We start from the raw sequence: 19,191 nt of genomic DNA on the forward strand, positions 1-19,191 counted from the left end.
CAGTAATAAAGAACTGTAGGTGGGTTGTAAGTAATAAAGGACTGTAGGCGGGGTGTCAGTAATACATTACTGCAGGTGGGGTGTCAGTAATTCATTACTATAGGTGGGGTGTCAGTAATAAGGGCTGTAGTTTGGGGTGTCAATACATTACTGTAGGTGGGGTGTCAGTAATACATTACTGTAGGTGTTGTGTCAGTAATACATTACTGTAGGTGTGGTGTCAGTAATAATGGACTATAGGTGGGGTGTCAGTAATACATTACTGTAGGCGGTGTGTCAGTAATATATTACTGTAGGTAGGGTGTCAGTAATAAATTACTGTAGGTGGGGTGTCAGTAATACATTACTGTAGGTGGGGTGTCAGTAATACATTACTGTAGGTGGGATGTCAGTAATACATTACTGTATTTAGGGTGTCAGTTATAAAGGACTGTAGATGGGGTGTCAGTTATTCATTACTGTAGGTGGGGTGTCAGTAATACATTACTGTAGGTGGGGTGTCAGTAATAAAGGACTGTCGGTGGGGTGTCAGTAATACATTACTGTAGGTGGGGTGTCAGTAATACATTACTGTAGGTGGGGTGTCAGTAATAAAGTACTGTAGGTGGGTTGTCAGTAATAAAGGACTGTAGGTGGGTTGTCATTAATATATTACTGTAGGTGGGGTGTCAGTAATACATTACTGTAGGTGGGGTGTCAGTAATAAATAACTGTAGATGGGGTGTCAGTAATACATTACTGTAGGTGGGATGTCAGTAATACATTACTGTATTTAGGGTGTCAGTTATAAAGGACTGTAGATTGGGTGTCAGTTATTCATTACTGTAGGTGGGGTGTCAGTAATTCATTACTGTAGGTGGGGGGTCAGTAATACATTACTGTAGGTGGGGTGTCAGTAATAAAGGACTGTAGGTGGGGTGTCAGTAATACATTACTATAGGTGGGGTGTCTGTAATAAAACGCTGTAGTTTGGGGTGTCAGTAATACATTACTGTAGGTGGGGTGTTTGTAATAAAGGACTGTGGTTTGGGGTGTCAATAATACATTACTGTAGGTGGGGTGTCAGTAATAAAGGACTGTATGTGGGGTGTCAGTAAAACATTACTGTAGGTGGGGTGTCAGTAATAAAGGACTGTAGTTTGTGGTGTCAGTACTGAAGGACTGTAGGTGGGGTGTCAGTAATACATTACTGTAGGTGGGGTGTCAGTAATACATTACTGTATTTAGGGTGTCAGTTATAAAGGACTGTAGGTGGGGTGTCAGTTAATCATTACTGTAGGTGGGGTGTCAGTAATGCATTACTGTAGGTGGGGGGTCAGTAATACATGACTGTAGGTGGGGTGTCAGTAATAAAGGACTCTAGGTGGGGTGTCAGTAATACATTACTATAGGTGGGGTGTCTGTAATAAAAGGCTGTAGTTTGGGGTGTCAGTAATAAAGGACTGTAGTTTGGGGTGTCAATAATACATTACTGTAGGTGGGGTGTCAGTAATACATTACTGTAGGTGGGGTGTCAGTAATACATTACTGTAGGTGGGGTGTCAGTAATAAAGAACTGTAGGTGGGTTGTCAGTAATAAAGGACTGTAGGTGGGGTGTCAGTAATACATTACTGTAGGTGGGGTGTCAGTAATAAAGGGCTGTAGTTTGGGGTGTCAGTAATACATTACTGTAGGTGGGGTGTCAATAATAAAGGACTGTAGTTTGGGGTGTCAGTAATAAAGGACTGTAGGTGGGGTGTCAGTAATAAAGGGCTGTAGTTTGGGGTGTCAGTAATACATTACTGTAGGTGGGGTGTCAATAATAAAGGACTGTAGTTTGGGGTGTCAGTATAACATTACTGTAGGTGGGGTGTCAGTAATACATTACTGTAGGTGGGGTGTCAGTAATAAAGGGCTGTAGTTTGGGGTGTCAGTAATAAAGGTCTGTAGTTTGGGGTGTCAGTGCTGAAGGACTGTAGGTGGGGTGTCAGTAATACATTACTGTAGTTGGCGTGTCAGTAATAAAGGACTGTAGGTGGGGTGTCAGTAATACATTACTGTAGGTGGGGTGTCAGTAATAAAGGACTGTAGGTGGTGTGTCAGTAATACATTACCGTAGGTGGAGTGTCAGTAATACATTACTGTAGGTGGGGTGTCAGTAATAAAGGACTGTCGGTGGGGTGTCTGTAATACATTACTGTAGGTGGGGTATCAGTAATACATTACTGTAGGTGGGGTGTCAGTAATAAAGTACTGTAGGTTGGTTGTCAGTAATAAAGGACTGTAGGTGGGGTGTCATTAATATATTACTTTAGGTGGGGTGTCAGTAATACATTACTGTAGGTGGGGTGTCAGTAATAAATAACTGTAGGTGGGGTGTCAGTAATACATTCCTGTAGGTGGGGTGTCAGTAATACATTACTGTAGGTGGGGTGTCAGTAATACATTACTGTAGGTGGGTTGTCAGTAATAAAGGACTGTAGGTGGGGTGTCCGTAATACATTACTGTAGGTGGGGTGTAAGTAATACATTACTGTAGGTGGGGTGTCAGTAGTATATTACTGTAGGTGGCGTGTCAGTAATACATTGCTGTAGGTGGGGTGTCAGTAATAAAGAACTGTAGGTGGGTTGTAAGTAATAAAGGACTGTAGGCGGGGTGTCAGTAATACATTACTGCAGGTGGGGTGTCAGTAATACATTACTGTAGGTGGGGTGTCAGTAATAAGGGCTGTAGTTTGGGGTGTCAATACATTACTGTAGGTGGGGTGTCAGTAATACATTACTGTAGGTGTTGTGTCAGTAATACATTACTGTAGGTGTGGTGTCAGTAATAATGGACTATAGGTGGGGTGTCAGTAATACATTACTGTAGGCGGTGTGTCAGTAATATATTACTGTAGGTAGGGTGTCAGTAATAAATTACTGTAGGTGGGGTGTCAGTAATACATTACTGTAGGTGGGGTGTCAGTAATACATTACTGTAGGTGGGATGTCAGTAATACATTACTGTATTTAGGGTGTCAGTTATAAAGGACTGTAGATGGGGTGTCAGTTATTCATTACTGTAGGTGGGGTGTCAGTAATACATTACTGTAGGTGGGGTGTCAGTAATAAAGGACTGTCGGTGGGGTGTCAGTAATACATTACTGTAGGTGGGGTGTCAGTAATACATTACTGTAGGTGGGGTGTCAGTAATAAAGTACTGTAGGTGGGTTGTCAGTAATAAAGGACTGTAGGTGGGTTGTCATTAATATATTACTGTAGGTGGGGTGTCAGTAATACATTACTGTAGGTGGGGTGTCAGTAATAAATAACTGTAGATGGGGTGTCAGTAATACATTCCTGTGGGTGGGGTGTCAGTAATACATTACTGTAGGTGGGGTGTCAGTAATACATTACTGTAGGTGGGTTGTCAGTAATAAAGGACTGTAGGTGGGGTGTCCGTAATACATTACTGTAGGTGGGGTGTAAGTAATACATTACTGTAGGTGGGGTGTCAGTAGTATATTACTTTAGGTGGCGTGTAAGTAATACATTGCTGTAGGTGGGGTGTCAGTAATAAAGAACTGTAGGTGGGTTGTAAGCAATAAAGGACTGTAGGCGGGGTGTCAGTAATACATTACTGCAGGTGGGGTGTCAGTAATACATTACTGTAGGTGGGGTGTCAGTAATAAAGGGCTGTAGTTTGGGGTGTCAATACATTACTGTAGGTGGGGTGTCAGTAATACATTACTGTAGGTGGGGTGTCAGTAATACATTACTGTAGGTGTGGTGTCAGTAATAATGGACTATAGGTGGGGTGTCAGTAATACATTACTGTAGGCGGTTTGTCAGTAATATATTACTGTAGGTAGGGTGTCAGTAATAAATTACTGTAGGTGGGGTGTCAGTAATACATTACTGTAGGTGGGGTGTCAGTAATACATTACTGTAGGTGGGATGTCAGTAATACATTACTGTATTTAGGGTGTCAGTTATAAAGGACTGTAGATTGGGTGTCAGTTATTCATTACTGTAGGTGGGGTGTCAGTAATTCATTACTGTAGGTGGGGGGTCAGTAATACATTACTGTAGGTGGGGTGTCAGTAATAAAGGACTGTAGGTGGGGTGTCAGTAATACATTACTATAGGTGGGGTGTCAGTAATAAAGGACTGTCGGTGGGGTGTCAGTAATACATTACTGTAGGTGGGGTGTCAGTAATACATTACTGTAGGTGGGGTGTCAGTAATAAAGTACTGTAGGTGGGTTGTCAGTAATAAAGGACTGTAGGTGGGTTGTCATTAATATATTACTGTAGGTGGGGTGTCAGTAATACATTACTGTAGGTGGGGTGTCAGTAATAAATAACTGTAGTTGGGGTGTCAGTAATACATTCCTGTGGGTGGGGTGTCAGTAATACATTACTGTAGGTGGGGTGTCAGTAATACATTACTGTAGGTGGGTTGTCAGTAATAAAGGACTGTAGGTGGGGTGTCCGTAATACATTACTGTAGGTGGGGTGTAAGTAATACATTACTGTAGGTGGGGTGTCAGTAGTATATTACTGTAGGTGGCGTGTAAGTAATACATTGCTGTAGGTGGGGTGTCAGTAATAAAGAACTGTAGGTGGGTTGTAAGCAATAAAGGACTGTAGGCGGGGTGTCAGTAATACATTACTGCAGGTGGGGTGTCAGTAATACATTACTGTAGGTGGGGTGTCAGTAATAAAGGGCTGTAGTTTGGGGTGTCAATACATTACTGTAGGTGGGGTGTCAGTAATACATTACTGTAGGTGGGGTGTCAGTAATACATTACTGTAGGTGTGGTGTCAGTAATAATGGACTATAGGTGGGGTGTCAGTAATACATTACTGTAGGCGGTTTGTCAGTAATATATTACTGTATTTAGGGTGTCAGTTATAAAGGACTGTAGATTGGGTGTCAGTTATTCATTACTGTAGGTGGGGTGTCAGTAATTCATTACTGTAGGTGGGGGGTCAGTAATACATTACTGTAGGTGGGGTGTCAGTAATAAAGGACTGTAGGTGGGGTGTCAGTAATACATTACTATAGGTGGGGTGTCTGTAATAAAACGCTGTAGTTTGGGGTGTCAGTAATACATTACTGTAGGTGGGGTGTTTGTAATAAAGGACTGTGGTTTGGGGTGTCAATAATACATTACTGTAGGTGGGGTGTCAGTAATAAAGGACTGTATGTGGGGTGTCAGTAAAACATTACTGTAGGTGGGGTGTCAGTAATAAAGGACTGTAGTTTGTGGTGTCAGTACTGAAGGACTGTAGGTGGGGTGTCAGTAATACATTACTGTAGGTGGGGTGTCAGTAATACATTACTGTAGGTGGGGTGTCAGTAATACATTACTGTATTTAGGGTGTCAGTTATAAAGGACTGTAGGTGGGGTGTCAGTTAATCATTACTGTAGGTGGGGTGTCAGTAATGCATTACTGTAGGTGGGGGGTCAGTAATACATGACTGTAGGTGGGGTGTCAGTAATAAAGGACTGTAGGTGGGGTGTCAGTAATACATTACTATAGGTGGGGTGTCTGTAATAAAAGGCTGTAGTTTGGGGTGTCAGTAATAAAGGACTGTAGTTTGGGGTGTCAATAATACATTACTGTAGGTGGGGTGTCAGTAATACATTACTGTAGGTGGGGTGTCAGTAATACATTACTGTAGGTGGGGTGTCAGTAATAAAGAACTGTAGGTGGGTTGTCAGTAATAAAGGACTGTAGGTGGGGTGTCAGTAATACATTACTGTAGGTGGGGTGTCAGTAATAAAGGGCTGTAGTTTGGGGTGTCAGTAATACATTACTGTAGGTGGGGTGTCAATAATAAAGGACTGTAGTTTGGGGTGTCAGTAATACATTACTGTAGGTGGGGTGTCAGTAATAAAGGGCTGTAGTTTGGGGTGTCAGTAATACATTACTGTAGGTGGGGTGTCAATAATAAAGGACTGTAGTTTGGGGTGTCAGTATAACATTACTGTAGGTGGGGTGTCAGTAATACATTACTGTAGGTGGGGTGTCAGTAATAAAGGGCTGTAGTTTGGGGTGTCAGTAATAAAGGTCTGTAGTTTGGGGTGTCAGTGCTGAAGGACTGTAGGTGGGGTGTCAGTAATACATTACTGTAGTTGGGGTGTCAGTAATAAAGGACTGTAGGTGGGGTGTCAGTAATACAATACTGTAGGTGGGGTGTCAGTAATAAAGGACTGTAGGTGGTGTGTCAGTAATACATTACCGTAGGTGGAGTGTCAGTAATACATTACTGTAGGTGGGGTGTCAGTAATAAAGGACTGTCGGTGGGGTGTCTGTAATACATTACTGTAGGTGGGGTGTCAGTAATACATTACTGTAGGTGGGGTGTCAGTAATAAAGTACTGTAGGTTGGTTGTCAGTAATAAAGGACTGTAGGTGGGGTGTCATTAATATATTACTTTAGGTGGGGTGTCAGTAATACATTACTGTAGGTGGGGTGTCAGTAATAAATAACTGTAGGTGGGGTGTCAGTAATACATTCCTGTAGGTGGGGTGTCAGTAATACATTACTGTAGGTGGGGTGTCAGTAATACATTACTGTAGGTGGGTTGTCAGTAATAAAGGACTGTAGGTGGGGTGTCCGTAATACATTACTGTAGGTGGGGTGTAAGTAATACATTACTGTAGGTGGGGTGTCAGTAGTATATTACTGTAGGTGGCGTGTCAGTAATACATTGCTGTAGGTGGGGTGTCAGTAATAAAGAACTGTAGGTGGGTTGTAAGTAATAAAGGACTGTAGGCGGGGTGTCAGTAATACATTACTGCAGGTGGGGTGTCAGTAATACATTACTGTAGGTGGGGTGTCAGTAATAAGGGCTGTAGTTTGGGGTGTCAATACATTACTGTAGGTGGGGTGTCAGTAATACATTACTGTAGGTGTTGTGTCAGTAATACATTACTGTAGGTGTGGTGTCAGTAATAATGGACTATAGGTGGGGTGTCAGTAATACATTACTGTAGGCGGTGTGTCAGTAATATATTACTGTAGGTAGGGTGTCAGTAATAAATTACTGTAGGTGGGGTGTCAGTAATACATTACTGTAGGTGGGGTGTCAGTAATACATTACTGTAGGTGGGATGTCAGTAATACATTACTGTATTTAGGGTGTCAGTTATAAAGGACTGTAGATGGGGTGTCAGTTATTCATTACTGTAGGTGGGGTGTCAGTAATTCATTACTGTAGGTGGGGGGTCAGTAATACATTACTGTAGGTGGGGTGTCAGTAATAAAGGACTGTAGGTGGGGTGTCAGTAATACATTACTATAGGTGGGGTGTCTGTAATAAAACGCTGTAGTTTGGGGTGTCAGTAATACATTACTGTAGGTGGGGTGTCAGTAATAAAGGACTGTGGTTTGAGGTGTCAATAATACATTACTGTAGGTGGGGTGTCAGTAATAAAGGACTGTATGTGGGGTGTCAGTAAAACATTACTGTAGGTGGGGTGTCAGTAATAAAGGACTGTAGTTTGTGGTGTCATTACTGAAGGACTGTAGGTGGGGTGTCAGTAATACATTACTGTAGGTGGGGTGTCAGTAATACATTACTGTAGGTGGGGTGTCGGTAATACATTACTGTATTTAGGGTGTCAGTTATAAAGGACTGTAGGTGGGGTGTCAGTTAATCATTACTGTAGGTGGGGTGTCAGTAATGCATTACTGTAGGTGGGGGGTCAGTAATACATGACTGTAGGTGGGGTGTCAGTAATAAAGGACTGTAGGTGGGGTGTCAGTAATACATTACTATAGGTGGGGTGTCTGTAATAAAAGGCTGTAGTTTGGGGTGTCAGTAATACATTACTGTAGGTGGGGTGTCAGTAATAAAGGACTGTAGTTTGGGGTGTCAATAATACATTACTGTAGGTGGGGTGTCAGTAATAAAGGACTGTATGTGGGGTGTCAGTAAAACATTACTGTAGGTGGGGTGTCAGTAATAAAGGACTGTAGTTTGTGGTGTCAGTACTGAAGGACTGTAGGTGGGGTGTCAGTAATACATTACTGTATGTGGGGTGTCAGTAATACATTACTGTAGGTGTGGTGTCATTAATAATGGACTGTAGGTGGGGTGTCAGTAATACATTACTGTAGGTGTGGTGTCAGTAATAAAGGACTGTAGTTTGGGGTGTCAGTAATAAAGGACTGTAGTTGGGGTGTCAGTAATACATTACTGTAGGTGGGGTGTCAGTAATAAAGGAATGTAGTTTGGGGTGTCAGTCATACATTACGGTAGATGGGGTGTCAGTAATAAAGGACTGTGGTTTGGGGTGTCAGTAATACATTACTGTAGGTGGGGTGTCAGTAATAAAGTGCTGTAGTTTGGGGTGTCAGTAATAAAGGGCTATAGTTTGTGGTGTCAGTACTGAAGGAATGTAGGTGGGGTGTCTTTAATATATTACTGAATGTGGGGTGTCAGTAATAAATGACTGTAAGTGGGGTGTCAGTAATACATTACTGTAGGTGGGGTGTCAGTAATAAAGGGCTGTAGTTTGGGGTGTCAGTAATACATTACTGTAGGTGGGGTGTCAATAATAAAGGACTTTAGTTTGGGGTGTCAGTAATACATTACTGTAGGTGGGGTGTCAGTAATAAAGGGCTGTATTTTGGGGTGTCAGTAATACATTACTGTAGGTTTAGTGTCAGTAAAATAGTACTGTAGGTGTTGTTTCAGTAATACAGTACTGTATGTGGGTGTCAGTAATACATTATTGTATGTGGGGTGTCAGTAATAAAGGACTGTAGGTGGGGTGTCAGTAATACATTACGGTAGGTGGGGTGTCAGTAATACATTACTGTAGGTGGGGTGTCAGTAATACATTACTGTAGGTGGGGTGTCAGTAATACATTACTGTAGGTGGGGTGTCAGTAATACATTACTGTAGGTGGGGTGTCAGTAATAAAGGACTGTATGTGGGGTGTCAGTAAAACATTACTGTAGGTGGGGTGTCAGTAATAAAGGACTGTAGTTTGTGGTGTCAGTAATACATTACTATAGGTGGGGTGTCTGTAATAAAAGGCTGTAGTTTGGGGTGTCAGTAATGCATTACTGTAGGTGGGGTGTCAGTAATAAAGGACTGTAGTTTGGGGTGTCAATAATACATTACTGTAGGTGGGGTGTCAGTAATAAAGGACTGTATGTGGGGTGTCAGTAAAACATTACTGTAGGTGGTGTGTCAGTAATAAAGGACTGTAGTTTGTGGTGTCAGTAATACATTACTGTAGGTGGGGTGTCAGTAATACATTACTGTATGTGGGGTGTCAGTAATAAAGGACTGTAGGTGGGGTGTCACTAATACATTACTGTAGGTGGGGTGTCAGTAATAAATGACTGTAGGTGGGGTGTCATTAATACATTACTGTAGGTGGGGTGTCAATAATACATTACTGTAGGTGGGGTGTCAGTAATAAAGGACTGTAGTTTGGGGTGTCAGTAATACATTACTGTAGGTGGGTGTCAGTAATACATTACTGTAGGTGGGGTGTCAGTAATAAAGGACTGTAGTTTGGGGTGTCAGTAATACATTACTGTAGGTGGGTGTCAGTAATACATTACTAAAGGTAGGGTGTCAGAAATACATTACTGTAGGTGGGGTGTCAGTAATACATTACTGTATTTAGGGTGTCAGTAATAAAGGACTGTAGTTTGGGGTGTCAGTAATACATTACTGTAGGTGGGGTGTGAGTAATACATTACTGTAGGTGGGGTGTCAGTAATACATTACTGTAGGTGCGGTGTCAATAATAAACGGCTGTAGTTTGGGGTTTCAGTAACACATTACTGTAGGTGGGGTGTCAGTAATACATTACTGTAGGTGGTGTGTCAGTAATACATTACTGTAGGTGGGGTGTCAGTAATACATTACTGTATGTGGGGTGTCAGTAATAAAGGACTGTAGGTGGGGTGTCACTAATACATTACTGTAGGTGGGGTGTCAGTAATAAATGACTGTAGGTGGGGTGTCATTAATACATTACTGTAGGTGGGGTGTCAATAATACATTACTGTAGGTGGGGTGTCAGTAATAAAGGACTGTAGTTTGGGGTGTCAGTAATACATTACTGTAGGTGGGTGTCAGTAATACATTACTGTAGGTGGGGTGTCAGTAATAAAGGACTGTAGTTTGGGGTGTCAGTAATACATTACTGTAGGTGGGTGTCAGTAATACATTACTAAAGGTAGGGTGTCAGAAATACATTACTGTAGGTGGGGTGTCAGTAATACATTACTGTATTTAGGGTGTCAGTAATAAAGGACTGTAGTTTGGGGTGTCAGTAATACATTACTGTAGGTGGGGTGTGAGTAATACATTACTGTAGGTGGGGTGTCAGTAATACATTACTGTAGGTGCGGTGTCAATAATAAACGGCTGTAGTTTGGGGTTTCAGTAACACATTACTGTAGGTGGGGTGTCAGTAATACATTACTGTAGGTGGTGTGTCAGTAATACATTACTGTAGGTGGGGTGTCAGTAATACATTACTGTAGGTGGGGTGTCAGTAATACATTACTCTAGGTGGGGTTTCAGTAATACATTACTGTAGGTGGGGTGTCAGTAATAAAGGACTGTAGGTGGGGTGTCAGTAATACATTACTGTAGGTGGGGTGTCAGTAATACATTACTGTAGGTTGGGTGTCAGTAATACATTATTGTATGTGGGGTGTCAGTAATAAAGGACTGTAGGTGGGGTGTCAGTAATACATTACTGTAGGTGGGGTGTCAGTAATACATTACTGTAGGTGGTGTGTCAGTAATACATTACTGTAGGTGGGGTGTCAGTAATACAGTACTGTAGGTTTAGTGTCAGTAAAAGAGTGCTGTAGGTGTTGTTTCAGTAATACAGTACTGCATGTGGGTGTCAGCATTTGGAGACATAGGTGGGGTGTGTTGAGGAGAGGATAGGTGGAGTGGGGTAGTGAGAGATGAAGTGAGGATAGGTGGGGTGTGTTGGTGAGAGGATAGGTTGAGTGGGGTGGGGAGAGGTGAAGTGAGGTGGGGTGGGGAGAGGTGAATTGGGGTGGGGAGAGGTGAGTTGAGTTGGGGACGGTGAGGTGAGGTGGGGTGGAGTGGGGAGAGGAGAGGTGAAGTGGGGTGGGGAGAGGTGAGTTGAGTTGGGGACGGTGAGGTGGGGTGGGGAGTGGTGAGTTGGGTTGGGGAGAGGTTAGATTGGGTGGGGTGGGGAGAGGTGAGGTGGGTTGTGGTGGGGAGAGGTGAGGTTGGGTGGGGTGGGGAGAGGTGGGTTGTGGTGGGGAGAGGTGAGATTGGGTGGGGTGGGGAGAGGTGAGGTGGGTTGTGGTGGGGAGAGGTGAGGTGAGGTGGGGTGGGGAGAAGTGAGGTGGGTTGTGGTGGGTTGTGGTGGGGAGAGGTGAGGTGAGGTGGGGTGGGGAGAAGTGAGGTGGGTTGTGGTGGGGAGAGGTGAGGTTGGGTGGGGTGGGGAGAGGACAGGTGAGATGGGTTGTGGTGGGGAGAGGTGAGGTTCGGTGGGGAGAGGTGAGGTGAGGTGGGGAGAGGTGAGGTGAGGTTGTGGTGGGGAGAGGTGGGGTGGGGAGAGGTGAGGTGGGTTGTGGTGGGGAGAGGTGAGGTTGGGTGGGGTGGGGAGAGGACAGGTGAGATGGGTTGTGGTGGGGAGAGGTGAGGTTGGGTGGGGAGAGGTGAGGTGAGGTGGGGAGAGGTGAGGTGAGGTTGGGTGGGGTGGGGTGGGGAGAGGTGAGGTGAGGTGGGTTGAGGTGAGGTTGGGTGGGGTGGGGAGAGGTGAGGTGAGGTGGGTTGTGGTGAGGTTGGGTGGGGTGGGGAGAGGACAGGTGAGATGGGTTGTGGTGGGGAGAGGTGAGGTGGGGTGGGGAGAGGTGAGGTGGGTTGTGGTGGGGAGAGGTGAGGTTGGGTGGGGTGGGGAGAGGTGAGGTGGGTTGTGGTGGGGAGGGATGAGGTTGGGTGGGGTGGGGAGAGGTGAGGTGGGTTGTAGTGGGGAGGGGTGAGGTTGGGTGGGGTGGGGAGAGGTGAGGTGGGTTGTGGTGGGGAGAGGTGAGGTTGGGTGGGGTGGGGAGAGGTGAGGTGGGTGGGTTGTGGTGGGGAGGGGTGAGGTTGAGTGGGGTGGGGAGAGGTGAGGTGGGTGGGTTGTGGTGGGGAGGGGTGAGGTTGAGTGGGGTGGGGATGGGAGGGAAGGGTGAAGTGGGGTGGAGAGCTTAGCCTTAGTGACAGGTATTGATTGCTGACCATAAGTACCACCATTTTTTTGTGAAGGTGAACGGGGTAATGCAGGGATAAGGCGATTTTAATATATGCACTAATGCAAATGGACACTACTGGTTATGCTCAGAGGATCACACTATCAATAAACTCCAGTTTAATCTTTATTGAGCTGAATTATTGATCTACATGATAACTGTAACAATCAACATTTCATAATGCAATCTGATTAACTCTGATTTATAGAAGTAGATACGATTCTACTGGTCGTTATAGTTAGTTTTTTTTAATCAATGGGTGAAAAGGGTATAACCCTTTTTCTTGTCTTTCTCTTGGTCTCTCCCTCCTTCTCCAGGACCGTCTGTTCTTTGTGATGGAGTATGTAAATGGAGGAGACCTGATGTTTCAGATCCAGCGCTCCAGGAAGTTTGACGAGACGCGCTCTCGCTTCTATGCCGCCGAAGTCACCTCTGCCCTCATGTTTCTTCACCAACATGGAGTAATCTACAGGTAACAAACACACACACACTTGTTACTAACATCACGCTGCTTGCTTAGTGAGTGCCACTTCCCCCTTATTCAACTCATGCATGGCAGGAACTTGGGACCTCCTCTACTTTGCTAACACACTTGACCTCCCACCTTGACAACATTCCAACAGGTTGACCACCCAAAAGTTACCGATTGGATAGCTCTATCCGTGACATTTCAAGCTAGCTGTGGAGCGATCTTATGATACTTTCTTAACTTTGTTAAACACGTACACAGAAATACACACGCACACAAATAAACACACACAGAAATGTACACGCATGGGCGAACACACACACACACACACACACACACACACACACACACACAACACACACACACACACACACACACACACACACACACACACACACACACACACACACACACACACACACACACACACACACACACACACACACACACACACTAGAATGTATGTTAGCAGTAGCACCTAGTAACATTCTTTTCAGTATACAGATCAACCTAACCTGACTCTAAGGCCCTAACCCTCAGTATATCATAAAGCTGTCGAAACAGGACAGACTGATCTGGAGCCAAACTAATAATAACAGACAGTACATCCTAAAGCTATCCAAGTAGGACAGACTGATCTGGGGCCAGGCTAATAATAACAGACACTATATCATAAAGCTATCCAAGCAGGACAGACTGATCTGGAGCCAGGCTAATAATATCAGACACTATATCATAAAGCTATCCAAGCAAAACAGACTGATCTGTGGTCAGGCTAATAATAACAGACACTATATCATAAAACTATCCCGTTATTTCAACATACCAATTCTATTATATCACATAATCAACCAGTGAAACTCAAATTAAACTTAATGGCGTCACTGTATATTCATTGAGACAAGGATATCCCTCCCGGCAAATCCTCCCTAACCCGGACGACTCTTGGCCAATTGTGCACCGCCCCATGGGCTTCCCGGTCGCGGCCGGCTGCGACAGAGCCTGGGCTCAAACCCAGCGTCTCTGGTGGCACAGCTAGACCTCTGCGCCACCCGGGAGGCCAAACTAACTATTTTCTACCACTGCCAGTCACAGAATCATTGTCAGCCAATAGCAAAACAGACAAACTGTCAGAATGCGTCTTTGTGGCAAATCATAACATCATTGTAACAAATCATTCAATCCAAATGTATGTGTTTTTCATAATAAAACAGTATTTGATGTACAGTCCAGATTTCGGTGTCACGCTAACTTTGGGATCCGGGGCCATATGTACCAAACATCTCAAAGTATCAGATAAAACTGATCTTAAATCAGCACTCCTCAGAGATGCTTGATACATACTGACCTAGGTATTAGGGAGTCCAAAGCGAACTGAACTGGGTCTAAGTTGTTACAGGTGTGTGTTGTGTGTTGTTCTGCCCAGTAACGGGGCCTTGCAGGCTGTGTTTATGCCAGGTTGTTTACAGCTAGGGTTGATTTATTCTGTTTCTGGCACTCCGTTTATCCTCTCATCTCACTGTTGTTTACCACACACAAATCCTGACTCTCTCTGGGCTACACAACTATGTTGTCCCCACGGAAAGTACATCTCTCTCCCTTTCTGGTAGCTATCAGTCTGCAACACGTAGGCCCAGCTTTAAAAAATCCACCTCCTACAGCACATGGTTTTCTGGAGTTTCTCTGCCATCTTCGCAGTCTTCTAAGTGCACCTCTTGACCTGAGGACCAACCTGTGGTTGGAGTTGGGAGTCTGAAACCCACCCAGTCCATTTTCTCTCTGTTTTCCTCAACCAACCTGACCTAACCGGAAAAGTCCCATTTGGTGAATGAATGCTTGGTCTACGCCTCTCTTCCTGAACTTAGTCACTCTGAGAGCTAAAGGAAACAGCTAGGCTCCGATGGAAATAAGGTCAACACTTCCTGGGTCAATCTGATGTTCTTTTAGAATCTTAGCTAGCCTATACTGCACAGGCAAGGAACTAGCTGTGACACACTGTGTCTGTGATGGAGTTTGTACCAAACAAGCATGTGATCACTCACGAGGAGCCATGTTGGATTGAATTGTTGTTACTTAAGCTGGTCAGTTGGGAGCGTATTCAGTATGCAAGCCTTTCTGGGTTTTTTCACTCATTCACCCACTAACTCACTCACTCCCTCTAAAATAAATATTTAATGTTCCATACTCTCGTTCACAAATGTTATTTGACCTAGGTATTGGTCAGTGTCCCTCTCTGATTCAGACAATAAGAGATACAGTCTTCTGTTTAGTCTGCAGCTCCAGGAGTTATGATTTAGTGTCCTCTTAGAGTGAATCACCTGCATAACATCAGGCCAACCGACAAACAATGCTATAAATCAGTCTCCATACACTGAATGTGCAGTGTGGGTAGGTATTATTTAGTATTGGCTTCATAGCTACTTTGACCCCTTGGTCACCGGGTAGATGAATGTTGTTGTGTCACCTACAGGCAGTCTGCTAAGTAGGAAGCAGGCTAGGAAGCAGGAAGTGATCAAACAGTGGGAATTGTGTTGGCTTAAATCAAAAGAATAATGGTTAATAGAATGGAATGAATTTCTGGCTATGTACTGTAGGTTATCTTTCTCTCTCCATTTCTCCCTCTCTCTCTCTCTTTCTCTCTCTCTCTCTCTCTCTCTCACACACACTCCCTCTTTCTCTCTCTCTCTCTCTCTCTCTCTCTCACACACTCCCTCTCTCTCACACACTCCCTCTCTCTCTCTCTCTCTCTCACACACACTCCCTCTCTTTCTCTCTCTTCCTTTCACACACTCTTTCTCCACCGCTCTCTCGCTCTTCCTTTCTCTCACTCACTCTTGTTCTCTCTCTCTCTCTCTCTCTCTCTCTCTCTCTCTCTCTCTCTCTCTCTCTCTGTGTTAGACTGGGCTGAGCAGTGAGCTTGTGTTCGGGACAGGAAAGCGGGTCAGACTCTAGCTTGTTCCTAATCAAAGCGTTCTGGTTGCATGATTTTAGCGGTGCATGTAGCCATAGCGAGCCTCCTTAGGGCCTTTTTGATTAGACGTATGGTCTGAAAGACTCTTTATTTTAGGGTTTATTAATAATCACAGGGAGCATGTTGTAGCTTTAAAGGTCAACTCAGCGATGCACAAAGTAAATGGCAGTAATGTAGTTGTTCATTTCGCTGTAGAGCTCTGGAAGTTGGCCCTTAGTCTGTTACTTCCATAGAGTAGTTCTTGTGAGCCCTTGACGATGTTGAAATAGCTTTCTGATTTCCAGGTAAGGCAAGGTAAGGTATTATGTCAGTGTATTTCGCTTGTTTGGACTGGGCAAATCAATGAAATCAGTGAGAACCAGGATGTGATGCACGCATGTTTGCATGTGAGGTCTAACGTGTTTAACGTAGTGTCACATACTTCACCTGAGTTGACTCAGCCTTGCCTCTCTGTGACCTGTTCAACACACCAACCAAGAATACAGACAACTCTTTCGGGAACACCCTGTGCAGTCGGTACATGACCCCCCCCCCCCCCCCCCACCCCCCCCCACCCCCACACACACACACACACACACACACATACACACACCTCTGAGAGAGAAAATAAAACAGTGGCTAGGTTTTGTTAGAGACAGTAGCAGTTTGATCTGTTAGTGTTGTGGGACAAGTCTGGACTGGCTTGCAGTTAACTGGTAGAGGCATGTATGTCAATGTAGATAGGGAGATGAGAGGAGAGGAGTGAGGAGAGGAGAGGAGAGGAGAGGAGAGGAGAAGTATGATTCTCAATCAGAGGCAACTAACGACACCTGCCTCTGAATGAGAACCATACCAGGCCAAACGCAAAACACAACATAGAAAAACGAACATAGACAACCCACCCCAACTCACGCCCTGACCAAACTAAAACAAAGACATAATAAAGGAACTAAGGTCAGAACGTGACAAAAAGGCCTCCTGCGGGGACAGGAGCTGTGATAAAGAAAATATATATAGGTCAAACACACATCATGACAAGAGAGACACCACAACACTACATAAAGACCTAAGAGACCTAAGACAACAACATAGCATGGCAGCAACACATGACAACACAGCATGGTAGCAACACCACATGACAACAACATGGTAGCAACACAACATGGTAGCAGCACAACATGGTAGCAGCACAAAACATGGTACAAACATTATTGTGCAAAGATAACGGCACAAAGGGCAAGAAGGTAGAGACAACAATACATCATGCGAAGCAGCCACAACTGTCAGTAAGAGTGTCCATGATTGAGTCTTTAAATGAAGAGATAGAGATAAAACTGTCCAGCTTGAGTGTTTGTTGCAGCTCGTTCCAGTCGCTAGCTACAGTAAACTGAAAAGAGGAGCGACCCAGGGACGTGTGCTTTGGGGACCTTTAACAGAATGTGAATGGCAGAACGGGTGTTGTATGTGGAGGATGAGGGCTGCAGTTGACATTTCAGATAGGGGGGAGTGAGGCCTAAGAGGGTTTTATAAATAAGCATCAACCAGTGTGACTTGCGACAGGTAAACTGAGATTACCAGTTTACAGAGGAGTATACAGTGCAGTGATGTGTCCTATAAGGAGCATTAGTGGCTAATCTGATGTCCGAATGGAAAATAACATCTAGCCGCTCGAGAGCACCCTTACATACCGATCTATAAATTATGTCTCCGTAATCTAGCATGGGTAGGATGATCATCTGAATCAGGGTTAGTTTGGCAGCTGGAGTGAAAGAGGAGCGATAGAGGTAACCAAGTCTAGATGTAACTTTAGCCTGCAGCTTTGATATGTGCTGAGGTTAGAGAAACTTGTTGGACACTAAGAAAGCTTTGTTTTAAATGATTTAACACAACATTCGGGGAGGGACTAGCTGAGCATAAGACTGCATCATCTGCATATAAATGGATGAGAGAGCTTCCTACTGCCTGAGCTATGTTGTTGATGTAAATTAAGAGTGTTGGGCCTAGGATCAAGCCTTGGGGTACTTCCTTGGTGACAGGCAGTGGCTGAGACAGCAGATTTTCTGATTTTATACAGAGGTAGTTAGCCAACCAGCCCAAAGTGTCACGACTTTGCCGAAGTCGGTTCCTCTCCTTGTTCGGGCGGCACTCGGCGTTGCCGGTCTTCTAGCCATCATCGATCCACTTTTCATTTTCATTTTGTTTTGTCTTGTCTTCCCATACACCTGGTCTCAATTCCCTCATTACATGTTGTTTATTTACCCTCTGTTCCTCCCATGTCTTTGTGCAGAATTGTTTATTGTAAGTGCATGTGCACGTTTTCTCTGGTGCGCGACGGGTTTTGGACCCATTTGTTTGTTGTTCTGGTTTCCAGTGGTTTTATGAATAAAACTGCTCCGTTGATTACCCAGTTTTGCTCTCCTGCGCCTGACTTCCCTGCCGCCAGTTACGCACTCCCTTACACTAAGACCCGTCAGAGACACCAATTCTCCTTATCCGGCCCACAAGAATGGAATGGTCTACCGTATCAAAAGCTTTGGCCAAGTCAATAAAAATAACTACACATTACTTAGAATCAAGGGAAATGGTGACATCATTGAGAACCTTTAAGGTTGCAGTGACACATCCATAACCTGAGCGGTAACCAGATTGCATACCCGAGAGAATACTATAGACATCAAGAAAGCCAGTCAGTTGATTATTGACAAGTTTTTCAAACACTTTTGATAAACAGGGCAAAATAGAAATAGACCTATAACAGCTAGGATCAGCATGATCTCCCCCTTTAAATAAAGGACGAACCGTGGCTGCCTTCCAAGCAATGGGAACCTCCCCAGAACGGAGAGACATGTTAAAAATGTGGGAGATAGGCTTGGCAATGATAGGGTCAGCAACCTTAAAGAAGAAAGGGTCTACAACATCTGACCAAGATGTTTTTTGGGGTCAGTTTAAGGAGCTCCTTTAGCACTTTGGACTCAGTGACTGCCTGCAGGGAGAAATTTGTAGTGGGGCAGGGGAAAAATAGGGAGAAGCATCGGGGATAGTTGCATTAGAATGTGTGGGAGATGAGGAAATGTTGGATGGGCAAGGAGGCATGGCTGAGTCAAATAAGAATCTTGACTTAATGAAGGGGTGATTAAAGAGCTCAGCCATGTGCTTCTTGTCAGTGACAACCACATCATCAACATTAAGGGACATGGGCAGCTGTGAGGAGGAGGTTTTATTCTCCAGGTCTTTAACTGTTTTCCAGAACGTCTTGGTGTTAGACCCACAGAGAAAGAACTGCTCCTTAGCGTAACTCATTTTGGCCTTCCGGATAGCCTGAGTGTACTTATTTCTCATTCGCCTGAATGATAGCCAGTCAGCCTGAGTATGTGTGTGCCAAGCCTTTCGCCAAATGCAATTCTTGAGGTGGCGTAACTCTGCATGATCACGGTTGAACCAGGGGCTGAACCTGTTTTTAATTCTCATTTTCTTTATGGGAGCATGTTTGTTAATAATACCATTGAAAATATCAAAAAATTAGGTCCAAGCGTCTTCGACAG

At 44.4% G+C, this 19,191-nt stretch overlaps 1 protein-coding gene across 1 annotated transcript in view; it reads left to right on the forward strand.

Moving 5' to 3' along the window:
• The window catches only part of LOC139381223 (protein kinase C epsilon type), a 262,754-nt gene that overhangs the window by 227,335 nt on the left and 16,228 nt on the right, over window positions 1-19,191 (forward strand). Inside the window, exon 11 of the mRNA XM_071124683.1 lies at window positions 12,548-12,702. Within this exon, the coding sequence (XP_070980784.1) occupies window positions 12,548-12,702 (155 nt within the window). The remainder of the gene's footprint in view (window positions 1-12,547; window positions 12,703-19,191) is intronic.

The sequence above is a fragment of the Oncorhynchus clarkii genome, chromosome 23 (genome assembly GCF_045791955.1).
Source record: "Oncorhynchus clarkii lewisi isolate Uvic-CL-2024 chromosome 23, UVic_Ocla_1.0, whole genome shotgun sequence".
Lineage (NCBI taxonomy): Eukaryota > Metazoa > Chordata > Actinopteri > Salmoniformes > Salmonidae > Oncorhynchus > Oncorhynchus clarkii.